We start from the raw sequence: 18,095 nt of genomic DNA, 5'->3' as shown, positions 1-18,095 counted from the left end.
AACTCTCAGAACTATTACCGATTATCTTTGAACCCATGGAGGACGGGCTTGAAAACAACAAATATAATACCTACTTTTAAAATGAGAAAGGGGGAAGGCAGAGAATAGTGGGCAAATTCAGTTCCTGAAAAATGACTGAAACAAATATTTAAAGAGATAATGTTTACGTAGCTAAATGGTAACAGTGAAAACATTACTATACAACATGAAGTAGTAAAAACAAACCATTCAGCCGAGTCCTTCTCTACAGCCAAGTGGGAAGTCTAATGGATGTGGAAGAGCCTATCTTATCTTAACTTCAGTTTAGGTTTTTAGACAAGGGTGTAATGAGTATTTTACATTCTGTGTGCAAACAACACACAATTAGGAAGGACTGCAGCATATCATGAGCAAAGATTAGAATGCAAATTAATCTTGCCAATTTGAAAATTATTTTGAAATCATAGAGTGTAGTTCATTAAGGACAAACACAAATTTCTAAATGTAGGAAGTCATCTGCACAAATCCAGGATGGTAGATGACTGGAGGCTGTGCAAGATCACAAATCAAATGAAGAAATGCCATTGCGACAAGAGCAATTGTTATATTACTGTCTGAATGGTTATTTACATGCCAAGTACAGTAATACAGTTCTATTTGGCTGTGAGGTTTCTGCTGAAGCACTGTGTTCAGTTTGAGACACAACAAATCAAGAAGAATGTGAACCGATTGAACAAATTCAAGAAAAAAAAAACAATGAGAATAATCAGAGACTATTCTAGAAAATGAGAGCCCTGAGAAAAGGCAGCAGAAAGTGGTATTTCTAAAACCAGGGAAAAGAAATGAAACATAACATGTGAAATCTATATGTTGGAAAACAAATTACAGAAAGTTTCAACAACATTTTAGATTTGATTCTAGGAAAACTCTTCCTTATGATAAGGGCATTGGTGAAGTCAGGCTTTTAAGAACAGGATGAGCAAGCATTTATTAATAACAGAGTATTGATGATGCATCTCAAAGTTCCTTTCATCCTTTATTTTTGTTTGTTTTAGATAGGGACTTGACTGACTGCCAATGAACAGGTTCAGTTTAATGACAAGTATGACACTGACAAGGCAATTCCTTTGTCTTACCTAGCTTGCACAATAATAAATAAAGTTTTGCCCGTATGTTTTCTGAAATTTCCACAATGGCAAAGCTGGGAGAGTTGGCAGGCATGGGGATGACCTCTTGCTGTTTCTGGAAGCTGCTAACAATAGGTCTCTTCACATCTAATAATTTCAAAATACAAAACAAAAGCAGAAGAGTGAAGAGGCAGCATGTTCCCAAAGCTATTAAACTTACAGGAAATGCTGTCTTTGTAATGAAGCTGCATCTTCGGCATGCAGCTATTGACATGTTCTTTTTCTGTGATGCCTCCCCCAAAAGAAAGCAGTTCCCTCTTACTTTATGGACACTATGGAAATCATTTCAATAATTTGGCCAGTAATTTGAACATAATTTGGGCCAGGAAATATTACTTATAATGACTAAAGAACTGTGATATCATAGCACTCTCCTTGTTGATGTTTACAATACATAACAAAACAATTTCATTTGTGAAAGAAATTAAATAGCTTAATCGTCCAGCATTAGAAAGGCAGTTCAGGTTACTAGTAATGGTTTAGTTTCCCCAGCTAATAGAGAAAATGCCATCTAGTGGCCAGACTCCAACAAAATATATACAAAGTATCTTGGTTTTGGTAACAACTGCAGCATAAACCTATAAATACTGTAATTTACTTTCTTTAGGATTCTGGCTGCAAAAAGTGAATATATTTGATTTACTTTAGTCAGTGGAACTGCTTGTAGTTTCATATGTATCATAAAACTTACCAGCAATCCTTCCGTACCGATCACGTTTGACTCCCAGGTCCAATTCCTCCTGCCTCCATAACTGTATTAGAAGGTTAGCTGCTGTTTGATCTTTCTCCCCTCGCCAGGTACTGATGTGAAAAGTGGTTCTGGGATTGTCACAAAATTCAACTAGGATTCCAAGAATTATATTGCACAGGTTTTTTTGCTTTAACTTGGTGAAGAGAAAAGGAAAAATGTTTTAACCTGTTCACAGTACAGTGTTAGTCTACCTTCAAATAAAAAAAATACAGAGAAATCCTACATGGGATCAAGTAATTAGAAGCTTTCCATCACAGATGTTTGAAAAAAAAAAAAAGATGTATACATTTTAAATCTTTCAAGTTTCTGGAATCTTGCCATACAAAGTTCCATAAATCAAAGAACATGAGGGGAATGCGTGTAGGATCATGTAAGAAGCATGTATCTGTGTGTAGAACTACTTAATAGGAGCCTCCAGGCTCAATTCTCACAGGAAGGAGAATTAAAGCTTCTGGAGAATGTACTACTAACAAGATTTATTTTTATAAGAAACAGATTCAGAAGGCAGTGGCTGAGCAGTACCACAAAGCATCTGTTCTATTCTGTGGTCAGATCTTTCAGCAGCACATGAGAGTAGGAAAGGGCCTGTAGCTTTGAACTGCAAGGGCATTGGAGGCTGGCAGTATGGCTGGCAAGAATGAGGAGGGAATGAAACAAGCAACGCACGTGCTCATCTCGTGAAATGCTTGAGGAGAAATGCGTGGGCCATATGTATGCCCAAATCCCACAGAAATAGCTATACATAACTTGCATGTACAAAGTGACTTTAAACATCAGAACTTTTAAAACCTTAAAGTGTATACTAACTCTGTTTAAAGTGTTTACTAACTTCAGTATGAAGAACTGAGGTGCTTTTCTAAACAGACATATCATTCAAAATAATCACAGAATCACAGAATTGTAGGCGTTGGAAGGGACCTCAAGAGATCATCGGGTCCAACCCCCCTGCCAAAGGAGGTTCCGTACAGCAGGCTGCCCAGGTAGGCATTCAGACGGGACTTGAATATCTTCAGAGAAGGAGACTCCACAACCTCCCTGGGCAGCCTGTTCCAGTGCTCCATCACCCTCACCATGAAGATGATCTTTCGCATGTTGGTGCGGAACTAAATAATAAAGCAGTTGATAATAAAGCAGTTTGAGTCTCCTTGTAAAAAAGAGTACATTTAAGACTCTAAATTAAGAATACGTTTAAGAGTAAATTTAAGACTCTCTGCCAACTGCTTGTTTTCAAAAAAGATTCATGAATTTCTCTCAGATCATTTCGAAGCAGATAGGCTGGTGTGTGGATTACCTTCCTTTCTCAGGGAATTCCATACACTGGACTTCTTGTTAGTATTATAGTCTTTGTACACAGGGTTAAAGATTCAATTTTCCATGTTATGTTAGTACTCTTTTATTTTGTAACAACAACAAAAATACCTACTGCCAGCAAATCCAGAAGAAGAAAAACGCCCTGTTGTTCAAGAAAATAATCTTCTGCAATGTAACAGCCAACGACACAGGCCCTTAAACAGAAACAATTTCAATGTGTGGAAACACATTCATGTTTTAGAACATTCTAAAAACATCTCATTTATTTTACTGAATTGCATAAAAATATTTAGTATGCAATAAGCTTCATGCCTTCAGGGACCAGAAAAATGATTTTCATATGCCTGCACTTGTGCATTTACAAATTCAATTTTCATTTGCACTGTATAACTAAATATAACCTACTTGGCCACGCTTTCTCCTCTTGTAGTGACACACCTTCTTTGTAGCAGCCGAAGAAATTTGGCAGGTTCAGTATCAACTGGATTAGAATACCAATCTGAACTAAAACTCATTCCGTAAGAGATGCTGGCATTTAGCTAGATCATATTGCTGGTCTGGCTCATTGCAGGGCCGTGTGAATATTTCTGCCAGCAGAATCAAGGGGGTGGGACAAGTAAGACTTTCTTTTGGCAACAGTGTTTGCTTCTCCCAGCTGAAAATGATCACAAAACCAGCACTAATGATGCTATTGCTTCCTTTTCTTATTTCCTCATTTCATGATCATTAATGCAGGAACTAGAGGGTTTACCTGCACCAGTAAGCCCAGTCTTTTCTCCCAGACAACAATTACCATTTAGCTTTCTGTACATTTATTAACCTGCCTTAAAACAAATTATTTTTTGTTTACTCTTCTATGTATTTGAGTAATAAAATATAATTTCTCTGATAGCAATCTTTTAAAAAAATTCTAGCCCAAAGTGTTGCCAGTTTACAAACACTTTTTATGTCTGCACATTTTTAAGCTAATATTGTTCTATTCTCATCTTGCTTTTACTCCTCTGAAAATATTTACAGACTCTAAAAATACACTTGTCTTTTAGGAAACTGCATCGAGGTGTCAGGAGGTCATCCTGTGCAGGGAGTTAGACTGCTGTGTAGGGAGTTAGGTTGTCATACTAAGCCCCTGTATAGGGAATATATGCAAAATATTCCATTTATTCTGTATTATTTTTTAATTAGTCAAACTATGTTTTTTACAGGTTCTGAATAGAAGGCCTATGTGTGCAGAGAAAGGCTGTAGTACTGCAGACCTAAAATATGTGCGCTACCATTTTTAAGAGTCACTGCTGCTAAAATAGTTCACTAACCACAAACAGTCGAGTGCACTGAAAAGGAGACGATTGTGGCCTAATCCACTATATAACTTCTTTGGATCCATCTGAATGAATGGGATAAGTATATCCACTCCTTCATAGCTGAAGAGCTCCTGGTGAAAATTATTATTATTATTGTTAAAAATATTATATTAAAACAACATTTTCCTTAGACTATATGTATTAAATAGCTACATACAAGAAAATCTAATTTAAAATCTAAATTTAAATTATTTATATTGTAATAAATTTGGTCCACTTGTTAGAGCAGGATATATTCCTTATGATATAGGTAACAGAAAGAAATTTTTAGTTCTTCCTAACTGATAACCCCATTCTTCAACATGTTTTCATATTTTCATTCTAAAAATTACATAAAATAGCAATTAAATAGGTGAGGTATTCGCTAATGGATTTCTGAGTGATTTTGCATTTTAACTGTCACTATCACAGAAACCAGTTAACAATCCTGACTTGCTAGCAAGGAATTACAAGTGACATCTGTGTTTGAATTAAATAAATAAATAAATAAAAACACAGTACCATTTGAATGAAAATGTACCATATTTTGATATTTTCTGCACAGTATGAGGTAGAAGGATACAAACCTTTCTGTGGGCATCATTTTCACAGACAGCAGACAAAATAAATAATGTATCAGCTTGGATTTCCAGTAGAATGGCATCATCTCTTTCTTTAGATTTGTTTGCTGCGTACTTTAGGATATCTGTAAATTAATACATTTTATGCATGTGAATGTTCTATTATGCAAGTCAGAATTCTATTATAGCTGCTGATCTAAAAAAAATAAAATAAAATTTATACCAGGAGACTCTAAGAGAAATCTATTTATGCTGTTAAGTTTTATCTCCTATGTTTTAAAATACCTTACAGAAGGTTCAGCACTCTGATGCTATAGTTTTTTGCACTTTACTCTTTATGACAGCTAATGACAGCAGCTTGCACTGCCTTTTTCCTAGTACTTTCAGCCCCTTATTCCTGTCTCTGTGATGCTCCTTGTATTGTGCCAGTGCAATAGATTCAGGTAATTGATTTGAATTAAGCAACTCTTAGGAAAACGCAAAGAGCTTCTTGATCTGCTCTGCTGTACTGCCTCACAAATGTTTGTACTGTCAGTGGAAACATGGAGACATAAAATGCCACCACTGCTGAGAAAATTAGTCCTGGAAACACTCCATGAAGGAGGACATTCAGACACGGACCTCCCTCAAAGTAAGAAAAGTTGCCTGAATCTGTTACGTAAGGTATATTGTTAATTTTGCTCTCACTAAAATCTGTAAATTTTCACAGTTTTCGCAAGTGTTCAACTTTCAGCTGAGTATATAAAATCTATTATTTCTAGGCTTTCTATTAGAATATACTCCAAATTCCAAAAGATCTTAACTATTTGTTCCTTTCAGTATAATTCTTTCAGAGTACTGGAAAATATATTATTGTAAGATAAGAACTTAAAACAGTATCAGAACCTAAAAATTGTATATAACAGTAGGCATGTATTTCTGCATTATCTAAATTGCAGGACCTATCGTTATGGAGTTTTATTGTGATTTTAATCTTGTAATGTTTTATATATATATATAAATTATATATATATATATATATATATAAATGCACTGGCTTTGATTTTCTTTTTTTCTAAGCAAGAGCTGGGTAAAGTGACAGACTTAAGTAGAACGAGACTCATGATTGGATTTCATAGGGGCTACCACAATGAAAATATGATGTAACAAACGCAGTACAATAAAGGGAGAGATTAGGGGCAGCTTTCACTCAATTAAAAATCATATTACTTTTTGTGTTTTTTAAAATCTTTTCACCGGAGGAGTAACAAACCAAAAACACAGTGTAAGAAAAAGCATGAATGTTCTCAGTGTCAACAGCAATACATGATTTTAAGTACAGCAATAGAAACCATGCTTTACCCAGTAGCTGGCTAATTGCTCCCTGGTCACACAAATTAAGGTTCACAGCATCATCGTACAGGGATACAACAGATCTCAGCACTCTCAGGCTGTAGCGCATTTGTGCAAGTTTGTTGCCACGACCACCTGTTCCATGGAAACTGTTACCTTGACCAAAGAAAGGATCTGTGGAGCAATTACAAGAATTTTCTTTGGCAGACAGTGTATGTTCATAACAATAACATTCTCAGGCAAAAAAGTACTGGCTTGCCAGTGCGAGTAAGCTAAAACAAGCAAACAATATCTTCATGTTAGAAAGGCTTCTTATTTAAAATAATCTAGTAAGAAGCCATTCTGTGTAGAGCCATACAATATTTGTTAAGAAAGGTCTGATTTTGATTAATGTTAAAAATTATTACACCAATTTTTATTTTTTTCCACTTTACTAGGTCAATAAGCAGTCTCCAAAACTTAAAATATCTTCTCTAGCATTACAAATAATATCAATCTTCTTATCTCCATCACACACAAATTAAATTTCTCTACTGGAAAAGATCACCTACCTGATGATGAAAATTACCCATCCCCAGAAAACCAACCCATGAAGACTGAGTGCAGTTAGTTATCTATTTGTTTAGCTCACACTTGCAGCTGATGGCTGCAAGGAAGCTTTAGTGCAGAAGCTGTCTGACCGTGTGCAGCTCTGAGTTCGAGTTAACACATGCTGCCCCGCGGCAGGAATTGCTGTTTGGATTTGGTGTGACAATAAGCATACCTGATTAGCACATGCTGTAGAGATGTGTGGCTGCCTGCACAACTGCAGGAATAGCAATATAGTGGAATGCAGAAAATGCACCAGCTTACACTTCAACAGAAGAAAAATATTACAGTAATTTTTTTAAAGGTTAGTTTCCTAAGTGATGTATGTAAAAAGGAATTGTCTGAACTTCACAAGTTTTACATTTGTCCTTCCTGCCAAAGAAACTGAGTCCAGGTAAGCTGTGTTTTGAGGTTACTGTGTATGAAAGCCATAAGCATCTACTGACCTTGACCCATACACCATTCTAGAAACACAAGGAGAAGAGTATTCGCTTGACAGGACAAATATTTATCAACTAAAAAGGGAGCCACTGAAGCTAGAATAGCAATTGCATGAAGCTGTAATTCTTCATATTGGGAAGCAGACCACTCATGAAATCCAGGCTTTTGATGTGGTTTTACATAATAAAGCAAAGCTGGCATCACATCATTTTCACTGAGAAGCTGCAGATTCAAAAGACAAAGAGATACATCTTAAAGGCTTCACCTGTGAGTAAAGAAAATCTAAAGCAATGAGTCTACTTTATCTGTCCTACATTAAGAAATTATTTTTTATTGGGAAAAGATGTCAGAAACGGTACAGGTACAGACAAGCTCTGTTTATATTCTGTAGCATTCGTAAAGCCTGTGGTTTGTAAAACTTTATGTTCTACACCTGTATTTCAGTAATGCTTTGCAGTCACTCATCAGCTAGCTTTCTTAGCATGGTTTAGGTTTGTAACTTTTTGAAAACAGAAACTGTATGTTGCTTTCAAACAGCAAAACTCAGTTTGGTACATGTGGTATATAGTTCTGAATTCTTGATTTTGAGAAGAACTAGTTTCAAATCTTCTGGACTATTTTAGATGGACAGCCAAATAGTGACTCTTTTGACCTTTTGTCTTTTTTTGGCTTACTTTATCTTCTGTTGTGTTAGAACTCACCTGTACAGCACGCGGGTCTTTAGATAAGATTCCTATAATATTAAACAACAACTTCTTCATCTCAAAGTCTTCGTAAGAGAAAGTAAGTTTAAGACCTTTTAACAAGGGATTGGGAATTTTAACTGCAAAGGAAATTGTACACATTACATCAAAATCTCCACTAGAAGTATTACAATTCATAGAAGTAAATTCACTAGAAGTATTATAATTTCATAATTATGCATTATGAAATCTCTTACCTTCAGTATATGTTGCAAGTACTACTAACAGTGTTGTAAATCCACTTTCCTAATGGGAATTTAAAAAAATACATTAAAATAAATTATAGTGAAATTAAAACTGATCATTTAATTTTAGTTTTACTTTTTTCTTCAGAACAGAGAACAATGTATCCTATGGCAGAATAAACAGAATTTTATCAAAGAAGAGATCAACGATTTGGACACTGTACAACACTAAGTACAGTGCTAGGGGTACAATAAATTAAATTAATCCATGTCTCATTCAGTACAAGTCTGAACTTGTATGGGGAAGTCCCAAACACATGCATTCACTATTGTAACCTACCACACAAGAAAACAGTATTCTCAGCACTGTAAGTCGTATTTTTTTTAAATGAATTTGTGCACATGCAAGTTTGTACATCAGGGTCACCAGTGCATACAATCCGGTGCCTTCAGTTATGCATACTGTTATATTCAACTTCAGTACATTACAAGTAAGCATATGAAAACTACACGTATGAGCAACTTGCATTACAAATATTATATACTAAAATGCTGCTAAGATGCATTTCGGAAAATAAAATCCTGTAATTCACAGCTCCTAGACAGCTAGGAAGACAGTTATGTCTAATAAAATTATGAATAGGACCAAGGACAGGGCTTGTCTACACAGCACACTAGAGGCAAAAGAGCTTTGTTTCTGAGGTGATTAGAAGCCATACAAACATGGTTAACAGGATACTGCTGTTCTTGAGCAACAAAATACATTAGCTTGGACTCCGGAAGAGCCACCACAGAGCCTTCTACCAGCTCCCAACATGAAGAGAGCTCACAGAACACAGCACAGACATCCAGGCAGAATTAAGCTGTTCTTATTTTGCAGCAGCTTCTTAGATGCATCCTGGACAAGCTGGGCTTGAACATGTTCAACTTAGCTCTGGAAGTTTTTGCTTACATTGAAACAATTTTTCGTCCCCGTAGTGCAAGGAATTAAAATACCGTGCACTGGTTAATTTTCTTGTAGGAAAAAACACCCTGTTTCTGCAGCCAGACAAATAATTTGAATGTTTAGACATCAGATATGTTGCTGCAATAGTATAACAGACATTCCATAATGGTTAGTGATAAAATGGAAAAAATGAATGAAGAATCTGTAATCTTAATTACAGACTGTTAAACCTATTTGGTAATAGAGCCAATTGGGAAACTTCTAATGAAGCTTATATATGAGTTCCCTGAAAGTAATCCATTCCTGAACAGCCAACAGATCTACATAAACAGGAATTTGATTACTTAATTATTCAGTACGTACGTCACAACTTCATTTAAAGTTCTAAACCTCAACTGTAAAACAAGACAGTAAAAGAATATTAGCAGTTATAAAAAGTCAACTTCTATGCAGATTCCTCATGAAAACTCTGGAATGCAAACACTCTGTAACAAAAGAATGAGTCATCTACTTTTTAGGCAAGTCATAATAATGCATTAAGGGCTACATTAGGTGACCTAGTCTTAGAAGGAATTCATGTGCCTCATTAAGTGGATCTAATTCATTGTCTTCTCAGCATCTTGGAGCTTCTGAGCTCATTTTTGAAGGACCCTTCTTAGGAGGTAAAGGTACTTCAGATGAATTTGTGCTATTTGAATACAGCCTGTACTCTTACATCTTCAAACAACAAATAAGATTCTGTGCAAAACTCACTGTAACAGAATGGCATATCTGAGAATCTGCACAGGAACACAAGAGCTAATGTTGACTTTTGCACATGAATGGTGTAAGTTTAATTTCCTAGGTCCCAAATAAGATTGGTTGATGCTAGTACTCCAGCCTAGTAACATAGGGATTTGAAATCTCTCTGAGGTACAATTGTAGAAAGCAAAATGGTTTCCTGCTCAGCAGACCTAAGGTTCCATTTGTGCTTAGCTCTTTCTTAACAAGGAAAAATATTAAGCACATAATATCAAAGGAAAACTTCTTAGTCTTAAAAATATAACTAACTATGAATACTTACAATCATAGGAGCTGCAGGATTTTCAGCCACTAATGTGGCAATCACCAGGAGGTCGTTCCTTAGCTGACGATCATAATGGCGGAAACCATGTAAGAGCAAGTCTACAAATACTTCCTTCAATGCACTTAAAAGAAAGTGAAAGGTATTTTACTCTTTTCATATTCTTATTTTAGACAGCTCTAGTTATATGGATCCTCATTCAGCATCTTACTTTTCACAGCCTTAGGGTTCAATAGCAAAAAAAAATAAAAATATTATGGCATGGATTCTTATGCGTACTATTAAAAATTCAACTTAAGAATATATGCAAGGTGCATATATTACAAACTGCGCCTTCTATTGTGCGCGTTGTAATGAATTAATTGAAAGTAAATTAATATTTTCTCAAGCAAGGAACTGGCTGCTGTTGAATGATTATTGAGAAGAGGTGGCCTAATACCAAATAGCGAAAACAGTGTAACTCACTAAGAGAGAACCCATTACCGACCCCAGCAGAGGATCAAGAACTAAGCCTCAAATTTCATAACATCCACTTTCCTACTAATTTTATACTACATGCATTTCAATGCTGCAGTAATATTGACCTATTGGGCCTAACTCATGAGCTTGAAAATGGTGCCGTTAGTTTTTCATCAAGCAGAAGTTAGAGCTATCTTGTGCACTTATGCACCACACCACAGGTCTCTTGACCTCCCTCCTGCCCTGTAACAGAAACAACTGGTTGTAGATCACTGTGGGTCATGAAATAAAGACAGGTTTGACAATGAAATACTTTTGGAGTTGACTGGATGGGCTTTCAGCAGGACTCTGGCCACAAAGTTTGTAAGCTACCCAGCAGGCACTTCTCATATCGTATATAATTTCCTGTCATTTCACAGGCCACAGTGTTATCTAAATTAGTGAAACAGAAACAGATGCTTGAGGGGTCTAAATCACATGCTGCTTGGCTATAACATCTGATTCTGTAGTACTTTAATTTTGGAGAAGCAGATGCGCAACACTGAAAACTTAATGAGGACTTAATGGCAGACCTCCACTCCCCTTTTGTATTTTCTCTCAATTTATTTAAAACAAAATACAACACAACAGTAATGCTTTGGTTGTCTCCAAAAAATATATATATTAATTCATAAAATGCTTCACTGTACTCACTGTACACATTCCAAGCTACTGAGCTGATTAACAACTTCTTCTTTTGAGGTGTTTTCTAACAGGTTCCATAGGATTTCTGATGAGCGGAACACCAGCTGTCCTGAGGGATCGACATCATTTAGATACAAGCAGAGTCTGCTGGCTGCTTGGGCCTTCAACATGTGTCTGCAATTTACTCCTGAAATCATGAAAATCTGAATAATTAATTCTATGTAGGTTACTAATTATTTTAGGTATGTTCAGAGAACAAATGATCTAAGATCAGAGGTAGTGAGTGTTGAAAGAACAGTTTGTACTAACCAGAGCTGGAGAGATGTTGGAGAGCTTTGAGTACCCACAACTTCTCAATAAGTTCATTTTCAACTAATGCTAGAGATAAAACGAAAGTTTCCGCTAATCCTCCTAATTCAGCCATCTGAATCTTATAGTTTGCGCTTGTTGGCTGGTAACCTGCACATGGAATAGCCTTAGTTATAATGCAGTAAATTCCAAATTTATGTTACTTCAAAAATTTCTTATAAAAAAAGATTGAGATGAGAGTTATCATATTTCCTTACATTTAAAACCAATGGAAAAAAAATCTAATAAACAGGAGCTACTTTTCTTATATATGAGTATTAATAGTGCCTAAGCCATATCCAATAGGCTTACCCTCTGGAAGACTAAAATGCTATATAAACACATAAATTGCTTTCTAGAATTAGCAGAGTGAAAGTGAAGCAGGGGTACAGAGAGGTGAAATTCCTCATGCAATGTGCAGGACCTAGTTATTTTCCATAGCTTATTCACTAGAGAATTAATGCTTTCTATTATGATATTACTTAAAATACGCGAATCCAGCCTTTTGATTTCCAAGCCTGAATTTCTGATGCATCCCTGTTTTTAAGTTTTGTTCATGCATATGCAAATCCGTATTTCATTACTGAATTATGGAGGAAGGCAAAGCATCAAGAAAATGAGTTTATATATACTAATTTGTGAATGTAAGGTTTATCTGAAATAGCTTATATAAATATCAGATGATATGAAATATAGAACTGATAAATGCAAATAATGCACGTGGTGAAAGGCAGTTTTAATTAAGCATAAACTCTCACAGGCTCTAAATTTGTATAATTTTACAGGTAATAAAACTTTATGGACTGCTCTAGGAAATCATCATCTCAGTTTCTGGGGGATGCTGAAAAGATCAAAAGAAATATTAAGAACTGTTAAAAAAGTAGAGCAGATAAAACAGAGAATAGCACTGAGACAGTGCCTGGCATGCCAGCACCTAGGAGACTTGGCAATTCCAGCCTCCCACACCTCAAAAGACAGAGCAGATCTTTAAAAAAAAATTATAGGTAGTAAGGTAACAAGTACTATTAGAAGCTTTGAAAAACTTAAACACTAACAAGTTCAAACTGATCTGGCTTCTTGACCTGGAAAAGACGTGATTAAGAGAGGATAGGACAGACATAAAATGAAAAATGGCACAAAGAAGGTCAAGAATATTTTTTCCTATTGCTTACAAAATAAATAGCAGATGATATCATTCAAAATCATTTGGCAACAGGTTTAAACCAAACAGAAAGAAATACTTTTTCCATGTAATATTGTTAAATTGTGAAACCAACTTTTTCACAACTCTATGAATAGTGAAGATGTAAATAGATATAAAAACAGAAAATCTCACAGAAGAGGTGAGATCAAGGTGTATTAAGAATAAAAGAAATAAATCATGGTTTAGGAATTGTCTAAAACACAGACTATTTGAAAATGGGACAATATACTGTGACAAAATATCATGGTGTGCTTGCTTGCCTTCTTCTTATATTCTTATCACCTGCTCTGTCATATCCTATATTGACCTTCACATGGTCATTCTTATGTTCCTATTCTATGCTCATGTTTTGCAGCAAAATAATAACTTTATATGATTTATTAGAATTCTTCTGTGGTTACTATTTTTAAACACCTTATACGATTCCTTTATTCCAAGCAATCCCGTGTCCCATGGTGAGCTCTTGTAGTGGTGAGACTGTCTGTAATAACTCAGACCCTGTGAATGACTGCGAAATCAGTCCTCAGAGGTGCAAAATACTAAGGAAAGTAATAACTGTTTGAGTTGTAGGCTTCCCAGATGCTTAAAGTTAAGAAGGTGATTTGGATTTGGCTGCATCAGACCTGAATGCTCAGCATCTCGCAGGACCAAACTTTGGCATGATTTACAAATATGCTTAGAGATGAAGAATTTGATTTAATAAAAATCAGACTGAAATATATATATATATATTTAATTATTATTTTTGAGTTAGCACATCCTATTTCCTAAATCTGCAGAATAACATCTCTCAGTATTTAACATTCAATTACATTGTTGGAATGATTTACAGATATATACAACTAAATGCATACGTAACTGCTTGTAGAACTTGGAGTCCCTCCTGAAAGGGAAAAACAAGTCTGTATGTTTTTGTATTTTCAGAATCTTGTGAGGGCTGTGGAAGCAGGAGCTTCTTTAGGACTCCAAAAATAATTAAAAACTAGCAAGAGGGAACAGGAGTTAATGCCACACTGCAGGAACACAGCAAGGGAGCATACTGAAGTCCAGCATGCTACCTCAGCTGCGCTCTGGATCCACACTGTGCCAATGGTCATCTGTAGCTTGGCTGTCTATAAACCTAGTATTGTCTTGCAGCATGTGATTTTGTGCCCCTCTAAAAGGGGATCCATGACTGACTTTGCCTGGTTACAGCCTCTGACTGTTGAAGGAATAAATAATAGTGGATTCTGACGAGAGTTTGCACACCTATCCATAGTATCACAAGATCGTGCTTGAGCTCATCTGCCCACATCACCAGTTTCCTTCTGCAAAGATATGTCCCATAATTTATTCAGAGCCTATGCTCAAATGTTTCCTAATAATATGAACATGATTAAATTTAGTTGGGTGCAGATCTATCCCTCAAAAACAACACAAGTGAAATCAGAGCTGTTACTCTCCAGGCTACATACGCATGGTTGAAAATTACATTTCCTTTCTTTTAATTCTGATCCTAATTACTCTTTCTTCCTCCATTATCCATGTTTCAGAGAACCTGTGACTGCTTCACATTTTCTGGATACTATTTAATCCTCGTCCCATAAGTACAACAATTAATTCATTGCACATTGATAAATAATTTCAGATTTTGAGTGATTATGTGTACAAAATATATTAATTGCACACTTGCCAATGTATTTAATATTTGAGATACAGCGACTATAGTTATACAGAAAAATTCATCCAATTAAAAAAGCCATTTCAAACTAGCCGGGATCATTAAACAGATTTCTTCTGATGCTTATAAATACTGTGCTTTACCTGAGAGTAGTTTTCTTGGTAGCTCCATCTTATAAAAGCTAATTATACACTTACAGATTTGTATTCTAACTTGAGAGCTTGGCACCCTCATCAAATAACCTATTGGAAACAGAAAAAAAAATAAATTAATTTACGAAGTTTACAATTGTTTTAGAAATTCATCTTAATACTTGTATTACAGTACTTAGTGTCTCCTTTGGTCATACCCCCTTACAAATCTTTCTACATCATGACAAGTTTGATTATAAAATACTCAAGGGACGAGGACTCTAACAATGAATAGGACAAAGTGGTCTTGGAGGAGTAGCATACGGTTTATCAAAAAGTGACCTCCTCTGCTTTATGTCTACAGATTCTTATAGGAGACTGGATGTTATTCCAGAAGGTATTCTCTACAGAAAGCTACTACACTAGGCTGCTGTCATCATAACCATGTCAGGCACTCTTCTTCTAGCAGACATGATATGACAAAATGGGAGCACAGAAAGAATTCCTTTTCCACAAGATAAGAAGAGAGCCTTTGAGACCTACCAGGGCCTAGCACGGATAATATAAATGATCTTTCAGATGGTAATGTCTTTTTGGACAGGCAGAGAATCTGGAACTAGCAGAAACCAAGAGGCCATTCTGCTGCCTACCTGTGCCTGTGAAAATGAAGACTTTTAAGAATTACTTTTTTTCTCGCACATTTCAAGGATAATACTTTTTCACTTGTGACAGGCTGATTGTGTTATGCCTCTATTTAAATCTTTCCAACAAGTGAGCTAACAGATCACTGGTACTCCATTCTCTATCCTTTTGACCTATAGCACTTGTAGCATTTTCTTTGAAAATTAAAAATATCACATGCAAGGTCATAACAAGATATTTTGGTATGACAATGTCCAGTGACACTGAGACACCTTTTGCTCAAAAGTTCTCTTAAAATGGATTCCTAAGTAGCAGAAGACGACGGCTTAGATGCAAGATGCTCCTAGTAATGCATGGCACTACACTGACTTGCTGTATTTTGCCTTTGTGAGTGATGAATCTCAGGCTTTCAGGTTTTGAAGCTTGAAGCTGGGAGTCAAGAGTTATAATATTCTCACTTGTTTCTTCCATTTGGCTTCAAAGAAGCACGAAGGAAAAATGTTCCCCTTATCCCAGTGTTTACAGCAATAGACAAATTTCTCAGAGTGAAATGAAATGAAACAGGCTACACACAGGTTTAGTTCTTCAGCTGTACTGTTAAAACTATCTCACACAGCTTCTGACACTGGCAAACAGGTAACTCTGCTAGCTAATCTCTGGGTTAGCCGCACAGCAAAATAAGAACAGGTTCTAAATACTAAAAAGCACCAAGTACTGACTGAGTAATTGAAATAAATTACTTGCACTTACTAGGGAAATAACAAACAATTAAAATTGTGATAATGATACAGTTAATTTTATTATATTGATGGCATTGTCACATCTCAGTATACACTCACCAAGTTGTGCAATGAGTTTTGAAACTGTCACAGAATAGCTTACTTCATCTGATAATTTCTTTTTTTGAAATGGTAACCTACAAAATGCAATTAAAAACATTAAAATAGTATTTGAAACACTGCAGAAGAATACTCTCTCTAATAAGGCACCAGAAAAGCTCAACAGATTTTCTCTTCTGCCTTTATATATATATTTTTTGCAAATAAAGACACTTTTCCCAGGGAAAATACATCTTTGTAATGTTGATTCTACACTGGAAGTTCAGTTCCATTATCTGGCAGTTACATTTTGGCAAATAGTACATATTCACAGACAACGTTTCTATAATTCGAGTACAATAAGAAAAACTCTGAACAAGCAAATGTCATTTCAATGTGGAAGACGAACTCCTAGAACCAAGGCACTATCGTGTTATTCCAGAGTCTCACTATGAATAGACATGTGCAGAGATGGAAAAAAGGATCAAATCCCTGAACAAGACCTCTAGAAATGGATGAAAATAAAACCAATAAACAGACTCCAAATAGCCCAATTACACATGCATTTTTAAAAACAGGATATTAAGAAATATACGATAACATTTGCAAAACATTCAGATATGGCGTAAACATGTAAGTACTAAAAATTCTCTAACAGTAAACATTGCCATGTTATGCTAAGGTCTCTGCTGCTCATAGTGCAGAAACAGCTTTCCGGTTGGTTTACCTCTGTAAACACAGCCAGAGGAAAAGAAAGGAGAGATCAAATAATGGAATAAAATGAGGAAACAAAAAAGAAAGAGACGTTGAAAAAAAGTGGGAAGAAGACAGCAAACAGCAGTAGTTACGAAAGAGTGGAAAATTCTACTATGTGAGTTCTAGTATCTGAAAGGAACTTTTAAATAACAGCCCATCCCTCTAGTTACAGGCTTCTCTTTGTCATATGAAATAGTAGTGAATGGTGGGAGAATTTCCATAATATAAAAATTAAAGCAAAACCCAAGGGCGCAAACTTCCAAAATATATTTATTGCATAAACCAAAATTGCTGAACTGCTGTAAGAAATGAAAGTACTACTTTTATTGACTTTATGTCCCCATTCTCAGTTTTGTCATGTTTCTGCCACACAGAAGAAAATCAAACTTCATGAGGTACTTTCTCATTCTCCACTGTGTGGCAGCAAAGGAAAGCAGTACAGCTGCTCTAGAAAGTAAAAGATTCAGCTCAGAAGTTGTATGTTTATTAAAACCAACTGCTGAAATGAAGCCATGTAAAATCCCATTTGAATACTCGGCTTAAAAGTTTAGTGTCTGGCATAATTTCCTGCGGAAAAAGGATTGAAGCCTCTGGCTTCAGTTTAATAGTTTATAGCTCCCTGAGGTGTTCAGTTACTCACTTCACTCCTTTGTAAATTTAGACCTTGAAATAAAAGTAGATACTTATATACGAGTGGTACGTTTTTAGCATTGCAAGTGCTACTTGTCCCTACTTGTTCTCACCAATTATAATTAAATACACAAGTAACTGTGTATTGTAGTAACAAGTAACAAAAATCCCATAAGTAACTTAATAAAGTTCTTCAGAAGAAGAAAACCATGAGCAAGTATGGGTAACACCTGAACTATATTCTACAAATAATTTAAAGTACAGTATGTCAATGAAGATGCAAAAAAAAAATATGCAATATATTTGTAAAGCAATTATA

At 35.6% G+C, this 18,095-nt stretch overlaps 1 protein-coding gene across 7 annotated transcripts in view; it reads right to left on the bottom strand.

Moving 5' to 3' along the window:
• CFAP69 (cilia and flagella associated protein 69) overlaps positions 1–18,095 on the bottom strand; it is a 28,984-nt gene that overhangs the window by 6,993 nt on the left and 3,896 nt on the right. For 4 of the 7 annotated variants that reach the window (XM_080582479.1, XM_080582482.1, XM_080582476.1 and 1 more), the window contains 14 exons: positions 16,412–16,488; positions 14,943–15,041; positions 11,897–12,046; positions 11,597–11,774; positions 10,445–10,568; positions 8,448–8,496; positions 8,209–8,330; positions 7,513–7,729; positions 6,488–6,652; positions 5,153–5,271; positions 4,539–4,657; positions 3,341–3,422; positions 1,858–2,050; positions 1,116–1,253 (listed from right to left, as the gene is read on the bottom strand). In XM_080582479.1, the coding sequence (XP_080438605.1) occupies positions 1,116–1,253; positions 1,858–2,050; positions 3,341–3,422; positions 4,539–4,657; positions 5,153–5,271; positions 6,488–6,652; positions 7,513–7,729; positions 8,209–8,330; positions 8,448–8,496; positions 10,445–10,568; positions 11,597–11,774; positions 11,897–12,046; positions 14,943–15,041; positions 16,412–16,488 (1,832 nt within the window). The remainder of the gene's footprint in view (positions 1–1,115; positions 1,254–1,857; positions 2,051–3,340; positions 3,423–4,538; positions 4,658–5,152; positions 5,272–6,487; positions 6,653–7,512; positions 7,730–8,208; positions 8,331–8,447; positions 8,497–10,444; positions 10,569–11,596; positions 11,775–11,896; positions 12,047–14,942; positions 15,042–16,411; positions 16,489–18,095) is intronic. The other 3 variants (XM_080582477.1, XM_080582480.1, XM_080582478.1) reach the window with 3 other exon arrangements.

This window comes from Anser brachyrhynchus (genome assembly GCF_964034855.1).
Source record: "Anser brachyrhynchus genome assembly, chromosome: 2".
Taxonomy (NCBI): domain Eukaryota; kingdom Metazoa; phylum Chordata; class Aves; order Anseriformes; family Anatidae; genus Anser; species Anser brachyrhynchus.
The sequence above is the reverse complement of the archived record's forward strand: the minus strand, read 5'-3'. Positions and strand labels throughout refer to the sequence as shown.